Source organism: Equus asinus, chromosome 17 (assembly GCF_041296235.1).
Source record: "Equus asinus isolate D_3611 breed Donkey chromosome 17, EquAss-T2T_v2, whole genome shotgun sequence".
NCBI classification, from domain to species: domain Eukaryota; kingdom Metazoa; phylum Chordata; class Mammalia; order Perissodactyla; family Equidae; genus Equus; species Equus asinus.
The window spans coordinates 31,682,340-31,690,018 of NC_091806.1; the positions used below are offsets into that span (position 1 = coordinate 31,682,340).

General features: G+C 53.9%; 1 protein-coding gene across 2 annotated transcripts; it reads right to left on the reverse strand.

The window, feature by feature from the left end:
* Positions 1-1,386: 1,386 nt before the first annotated feature.
* On the reverse strand, positions 1,387-6,315 carry YPEL4 (yippee like 4). 2 transcript variants are annotated; one of them, XM_070487826.1, is made up of 5 exons: positions 6,047-6,315; positions 3,291-3,615; positions 3,075-3,118; positions 2,613-2,721; positions 1,387-2,400 (listed from the first exon to the last, which is right to left on the reverse strand). In XM_070487826.1, the coding sequence occupies exons 2-5, from the start codon at positions 3,429-3,431 to the stop codon at positions 2,311-2,313; spliced, it is 384 nt and encodes a 127-aa protein (XP_070343927.1). In that variant the 5' UTR covers positions 3,432-3,615; positions 6,047-6,315; the 3' UTR covers positions 1,387-2,310. The 2 variants fall into 2 exon arrangements, with proteins under 2 accessions (XP_070343927.1, XP_070343928.1); XM_070487827.1 differs by lacking the exon at positions 6,047-6,315 and adding an exon at positions 3,702-4,019 and having other exon boundaries at positions 1,416-2,400.
* Positions 6,316-7,679: the final 1,364 nt, after the last annotated feature.

Genomic DNA, 7,679 nt, shown 5'->3' on the forward strand with positions numbered 1-7,679 from the left:
GGCGGATCTCTAGGCCTCACCAGGCATGTAGAAGCTGAAGACGAGACCGACTTCCCGGGGCCTCTCAAATGGAGGTGCTGGACATCATTCCTTCGTGGCTTGCATTTGCCTTCTTTGCACCTCCATGTCTTCCAGTTCTCTTCTGCCCTTCTGCCCAGACAGGGCTTCTCCATTTTGATGTTAACAACAGTATTTGAGATGGCACAGTTCGCTTTATGTCCTTTCCTTCAGTCTATTAACATCTCTATTTGAGCCTCTTCTCTGGGCACAAAACAGCCATTTGATGATGCCACTCCTTGTTGAAAAACAAGACCTTTTCAGTGTCTCCCCAGTGCCCTGGGGATGAATCTAGATTCCATAAACGGTTTATGGCCCCTGTCTTTCCTGTGTCATCTCATCTCTCAACCACTTGCACCTTTACTCCAGCTATAGGAAGCTTTTATTTCCTCAAATTAACTGGAGCCACTTGACTCACCAGTTCTCTTTGCCTGAAATATTCCTTCTCCATCCACGCTTCCCCTTTACTCACTCAACCTCAAGTGCCATCATAGTCATCACTTCTGTGGAGCCTTCCTTGACTCCTCAAATCTAGGTTAAGCCTCTCCTATGAGCTCCTGAGCTCATGTCGCATCCCTGCTCAGAGCCCTTGACACCTTCTACTGGAATTGTCTGTTACTGTTTGTCCTCCCACTAGACTGAAAGCTCCATGAGGTCAGGCCCTGGCTGCCTTGTTCTCCATTGCATTCCCAGTGCTTTAACACAATGCCTGGCGAGTAAGAGGCTCTCTACAGATATTTGCAATACCAATGAATGAATCTAGAAATAACAAGCTAGCTGACCAAAAGTGATTTTTATGATGTGTACAGTCTTGCCTGCAGTGGTTGGTGACCCAACAACAATAGGAGTTTCACATCACTGCCAAAAATTCCACTTGGGTCACACGGTTGGATTGATGCTGCGATTTTGAGCTGTTTTGTTCCACTTTGTGTCAACTGCCAGGGCAGCACCTTGGCTGATTGATTTTTCTTTTTAGCCTTAAGTGAGGCCAGGAGCTGACCAAAATGTTACACCGGGCTGAGAGGCAGTGGGACGCAAGAACACCCTTGTTCTCGCATCAGCCTCTTCCAGGTGCTCAGTCCTGGACTCAGGCAAAAATAGATTCATTATCAAGGTCTCTGGAAGACGAGCTGTTTTGGATGCTCCAGCTGGAATACCACTCACAAAAGCCATCCCTCTTACTAAGCAAAAGCTCACCTGAATGCCCATCCCCTCTCAAAGCTCAAGTGGAGTCTTTGCCACAGACAAAGCAATTGCTGCCCCCTAGTGGCACACAGGGACAGGCCCCGGGGATGTGTGTGACTAGACAGCATATGATACCAGCTTGAGGAAGGAAAGTCAGAGGACAGAACGCCTCACAGTTGCCCTTTTTATTAAAAATAGACCCAAACACTTTATGTATCATACAAAAGTTTCATTCGCTGGTGGCAGCCACGAGGAAGCCTGACCCCGCAGCATTATTTTCCCACCTCCCCTCCAAAGGACTGGATTCCAGGGAGCAGTGGCTGGACCTCTGAGAATGCCCGTAAAGACTGCTCGCTCTGGACCCGGCCATCTGGGGGTGGGGCTGTTACAGGGGAAGCTCTCCCCACCCCCACCCAATGGTGAAGGTTAGATATCCAAAGTGCCTCATCAGTGCCAAGATAAACAAGTGGAGTGAAATGGAAACCCCTGTAATTCTTTTATTTTTTTCCCAGGGCCTGGGATTTGGGATTTTTCCTTCCACCCCCAAATCCTTTCTTCTACAAATGGGGGTGGGAAACTTTCCCCCCGAGAGATTCTGGAATCTCCCTGCATCTGAGGCCAAAATTTCACTCCAACGCAAGCCTCTTCTCTGCTATTCTGTGGCCAAGCATCTACCAGCCCCATGACTCAAGGTTTGTCCTCTGTTCACTCAAAGAGGTGGAGCAAAAACGTTCCTCCTAAGGTCCTCTCTGCCTGAGTCTACGCCCTGCCATCGCCTCGATTTTCAGGACCTTGGGGCCAGAAGGACCCAGAACCATCCCTTTGCCCCAGTTCTGTCTCCCTGACTGCTGCCCACTCCTGAGCCTTGAACACCCCTGGGGTACCCCAGACCCCTGTTCTAAAGGGGCCTGGGAGTGATGGGTGGAGGCGGGGGAGGGGTTGGTGGGAGCTGGGTTCCCCCCAGGGGTGGGGCAGTACTCATGCTGGTATGGACTGCTTGGCAGGGCCAGGGGACAGGTGTGGGGAGGGTGGGGCATGCGGAGGAAGGGCACAGCCTGCCTGAGCCCCTCAGTCCCAGCCGTTGTCCTTCACCATGTGTGACATTTCGATGATATACTTCCCTTCCTTGTATTTCTGGCTCGTCTCAAAAGCTTGTTCCTGGGGGAGGGGAAGCAGTGACTGTAGGACAAAGTAGTTCCCCCCTAGGCCCTCCTAGTGCCACCTGTATCATTCCTGCTCCCAAGGGTCCCCCGCCTACTCCGATCCCTCTTCCCTCTTTGGACCGTGCAAAGACCTGATGTGGTCAGTGGGGCTTGGAGGGCCATGGAGACTGTCCACTTTAGAGGGTGGGCCTCTCTCCAGGTACTTACATATTTCCAACCCAGTGTGGTTTTGCAGCTTTCGCAGAAAATATCAGCTACTGAGTGGAGCCCAGTGAGCAGGAGGCGCTGTTCAGCTGGCCCACAGCCCACGTTGACCCTGTCTCAGGAAACAGGAAGGACCCAGCACCCAGTACGGTCGCTCTGTCAGTCCAGCCCCCAAACAGCCCAAAGGAACTTCGATGGGGAGAGATCTTAATCTGCCCAACTGGAAGCCCCTGCCTTCAGCAATCCACCCCTGCATGACTAGGGCCCGGGCCTTCTAGTGCTGTGATGATTCCAGTTCTGCCCAGACTCCCCACAAAGGAAGTGCAGACTGAGTTTCTGAACCTCTTTGCAAAAGTAGAGGCAAAAGCAGAAAGCGCAAGGCCACCTTCTGATGGCTCACCCCCTTTCTCCACAGAGGAAAATTCACACACACGAGCACACATGCCCAAGGAGAGGTAGACTCACACGGAGTTAAACAGGTAGGCTCGGCCATGGCTCCCTTGGAAGGACTGTGGAGAACAGAGGACAGACAGTGACTACGGGGTAGTCCTGGGTCCCGCTGCCTGAATCTCCCAGGGGCATGGAGGAGGGAGAACGGGCTTCGCTGCCTCAGCTCCAGGTGATGTTTGGACAAGCCTGGTGGGAGAGAGGAGAGGAGTGCCGGGCCCCCACTTGACATACCTTGGAAATAAGCTCATCATGTTTGGCCAGGTGTGCGCGGCAGTGGACGCAGCTGTAGGTGCGGTGGCAGCGGGGCAGGTAGCTGCGGAACGTCTTGGTGGGGAGGCAGGCAGGCCCTGGGCCAGGGTCACAGCTAGGCATGACTGGCTGGAGGACGATGCCCTGGCGGGCAGGAGGGGCTGGCGCCGTGCAGCCCCCACACAGACGGTCGCAGGTGAAGCAGCGGAGCAGGTTGGCTAGAGCCGTGTTTCAGGGCAGGAGAAATGTGGGGGGGCTGCCCGGCCAGGGCCCCCCCAGACGTAAACCAGATAGAAATAGAAGTCACCTGGGAAGAGGAGAAGGTACATCAGGAGAGCCGTGACCTCGTGAGGAGCCCCTCCTAGGGAATGGAGAAGATGGGGCTCAGCTCACCTCTGCCCCTCCTTCCCCCATCACCATCAACCCTCAGCGTTCAGTAGCTCCGTTTCTCCCTGTCCCCTGGATTGACGTCTGTTCTGCTTAGCCTGGCAGCAGTTCCAGGCCTCTGGTGCCGTAGCTGGGGAGGTGGTATCTCTCCCTCCTGGGGCGGGAGCAGCCTCTACCATTTTCCACTGAGAGCAGCCCGCTGGCACAAACGCTGCCATGGGAGCAACGTCATCTGCAAGTGCTCTCTTCTTGATTTTCGGTTCTTCTGTGAGGATCTGCCTCCCACACGCACTGGTAGGCTCTGTGTCTCTGGGGCTCAAAGCCTTTGAAAAGTTGGGGATGCCTGGCAGTTTTTCTTTCCCATGGCCTCCATTTGCAATGCAGTCGATCCTTCATACATTTTGTGTGGGAGGGAGGGCCGGGCGTGATGGGAGAGAGGAGGACAGGCAGGCAGGTACACATACCCTGCTTCAGCCATCTCCTGGGGCTGGGATCCTGCACTCTGGGAACTAGAATGTGGTGGATGTCTCTGGGTACCAAAGACCTCACACGTGGCTGTCACCCAATCCTGCACCTTGTTCCACTCATTCCGGCCCAGAAGCAGCGCCTATCTGTCTTAGCCCCTGGGCCTCTCAGTTTCTCTCTACTACTCTCTACTAACTGTTGCCTTAGCCCTCAGTCAAGGGCTTAAGCATCCTACTGTAGGAGAGACTATCTTTCCTTCAGGCAAACCTAACAGCTGGAAGCAATGGGAAATGGGGACGGCGTCAGGGAGGCCAGCACTCCGAGGCCAAGCAGGGCTGTATGGTGTAGTGTGGGAGCAGCATCTACAATGGGCAGCAGCAGAGGGGACTCTCTTATTTTCAAAACCTGTGCTTTGGGATACAAGGCAGAGAATGCTTCTTTCCACCTTCTCCCTGGGGCAGGGACAAATAGCAGTGACTCTGTGGGTGACAGAAGATAAAATAATGCTGGGTTCTGATTAGGAATCTTGAGGAAGATGTTCAGACTCCAACCCCAAAGCGGCTGAGGGTGCTGGAGGCAGAGGATAAGAAGGGAGGTGTCCACTGTTGGTTCTGATAAGCAGGTGACGTGCTGCCTTCTCCTTCACAGGGCCTTCGGGCCCCTTGTGAGTGGTTTAGCCCAAGTGTGGTTCAGAGATGCCAGCTGGGTGCTCTGGCAATGCTAGGCCACTAAGCAGAGCAGAGGCAGCATGGCTCGAAGTAGCTGGGGCAAACAGGCTCTTGTGCTGTTCTCTGTGGTAGCCGCTAGCACCCCATCTGCTCCAGCTTTTCATGGGGCCTCCAGGCAGTCTCCACAAGACCCGCAACAGAGACCATCTTCAGTTTCCGGTCCTCTCCCCCGGCTGGGCCCCGGGAAGACACCTTGTGCTGAGTTCAGGGTGACATTGGGCTCTGGTGGCAGAAAACGGGCCCTCCTCACCCGCAGAACACTGTTCGGCATCCCCTTCACAGGTCTGCCTTCAACTTTGCCTGCAAGTTCCCCTCTGCCGCGCTGCACCTAGCACACCTTCTTCAGGGGGCTCAGGGAGGGGGCTGGCCAGGTCCCTGCTCTCTGGCTCCTTCCCCAGCCTCCGGCACGCCTCCCTCCCTCTCTCTCCCGTGCTTCCCCGGCAAGCCAAGGAGAGGCAGCACAGAAGACCACAGAATCACTCACAGGACCAGGAGTGGGGGTCATTTCTTCCCCCATGTCGGATCACAGGGAGAAGCAAGTTGGGCAAATGACAGGGAAAAAACAAAGGCAAGCTAAGTGCTGGGGAGAGGATGTTCCCCCAAGTGAGATGGGGCTGGACCGTGGGAGGTGGGGGAAAGGGAGGGCTGGGGGGGGGGGGCTGCTGCTGAGCAACCAGTGCTGACAGCAGAGGCGCCGGAGGCGGAGGCTCAAGGAACCAGGTGCGAATCCTGTGCCTTTCTGGGGGGGGGGGAAGGGGAGGGGGACACCTGCTTGCAATGGGTTTTCTCATCTGCTCTGAGGCTCCGGCCCCCCCCTTCCCCACCCCGGGCTGACATTCTCGGCATGGTATGGTCCAAATAACTAGCAGCGCAGCCAGCTCCCAAGGCGGGCTTTGGGGGTCTGCACCAGCAGCAAAACAATAAACAGTGAAGCCTGATGCTGCAGCCAAAGTTGCCGGGAAATAAGTGCGGGAACCGCCAGAGCTTGGAGAGGGATGGAGGAGCTGAGAGAGAGGAGCGGAGGCAGCGGAGAGGGGGAAGGGAGGACAAAGGGTGGATGAATAATGCTTTTGCAAAGGGGAGAAAGCAACACGCAGCAGGAGGAGGAAATTTGCAAAGGGAAAAAAAATTTCATTTGGAGAAGGGCTGCCCCCTCACCTTGAGGTCTGCTCCAGAGATCTCCGTCTATCTCTCTCTCTCTCTCTCTCTCAATCTCTCTGCTCACTCTTCTCTCTTCTCTTTCCGCTCCTTCAATTGGGAAGGGGATGGGGGCGGGGGAGGGCAGTTGGGGGCTCAAGACTGGGGCTGCAAAGGTGGCCAGCTGCTAGGGGGCCAGAGGTTGTCTCTCGTCTGTACCTCGGTCTGTGGGTGAATGTAGCTGTGTGTTGTGGAACTGCATCATAACACTGTGAGTCATCCATCCCCCCACCCCCCTCACCTCCCACGTCAGAGCAGGGCTGGGAGACACAGGAGGCGGGTCGGAAGGAAGGGAGGGGGCAGGCAAGGAGGGATGGGGCTGGGGGAGTGAGGTAGGGGGGTGGAAGCAGAGGTATGGGATGGGGAGGGGGGCGCGCGAGAGGTGAGGCTGGTTGCTGAGGAGGAAGGCAGTGTGGCCAAGGAGATAGAACCTGGGGGAAGGACAGGGCTGGGCAAGGATGGAGTACGGGTGGCAGGGCTGGACGAAAGGAGGTGGCAAGGCTGGTGACGGTGAGAGATGGATGCAGAGAGTCAGCCGCAGGCATACACATTCAAGATGATGCATTTCCCATTTCAGCTCGGACGGCAGCCCTGACACAGGGAAAAGAAAGATATATTAATTGTCACATATGGCAAACTGTGCCCCTAAGCTCGCACCAGGCACTTCCAAGCCTCAAAGCCTCAGCTTAATCCCCTCGAAGGAGTCATAGACTAAATATATGATATCTCACATGCAGGAACCTCATCAACTACCTCCAAATTACTTGTGCTTCGTGAACAGAAACACCTCCATTACATAAGGTTCTCTACTGGGCTGTAAACTTTTTGAGGCAGGTCCTCTGGGGAACTCCTCTCTGCATCCCAGGACTGCAATGCCTAGCGCAGAGCCTTGCATACAGAAGATGCTCACAAAACAGCGGTTGAGCTGCATCTTCAGACGTGGTCCAAGTGTCTGGCTTTGGTCTCAAAGAGACCTGAGTTGGAAACCCAGCTCTGCCAATATACACACCAGGAACCAATGGGCAACTGACTGATCCCTTCGTGCCCCAGTCTTCCTCTTCTGCTAAATAATGCTAATATTTACGTCATGGAGCTGTGAAGTTAAGTGAGATAACATGTAAACACCTAAAAAGTGCCTAAAAAACACATGCTAGGCTCTTAGTGAACAGTAGTTACTGTTATTGCAAGACTGTTCTCAACTTAATATCCCTAAACCCAGAGAGGATTTATTATTAGATTCTGATATGTTGAGAATATATGCTGTTTTTCTATCAGCTTCCAGTTATGTTTTATTTGACTCAGAATATTTCTCATGGAGCGTTGCCCTGTGCATGTCACTAAAGTATGTGGACACAGAACATAACCTCTAAAATTAAAACTCTGATTTCTGACAGAGGCTAACATTCAGGAAATAAAGTGCGACAAAGATAGTTACTTAGAAAGGACTGCTTGTGGGTGGTTTGTTTTTCTTTTCACATGTAAGGAGGGGAGAAAATTAAGATAGGGAAATGTGGTTAATGGGAGGCATTAGTAACTGGGTATGAAAAAATGACAGGAGGGGCTGGCCCCATGGCCAAGTGGTTAAGTTCGCGCA

Bases quoted from the DNA above. Each gene is read 5' to 3' on its own strand.
- YPEL4 (XM_070487826.1), bottom strand. From the start codon at position 3,431: ATGCCTAGCTGTGACCCTGGCCCAGGGCCTGCCTGCCTCCCCACCAAG. The intron at 3,119-3,290 runs GTATGTCAAGTG...TGTTCTCCACAG, and splicing joins ATGATGAGCTTATTTCCAAG to TCCTTCCAAGGGAGCCATGG. The intron at 2,401-2,612 runs GTAAGTACCTGG...CCCCTCCCCCAG, and splicing joins CCACACTGGGTTGGAAATAT to GAACAAGCTTTTGAGACGAG.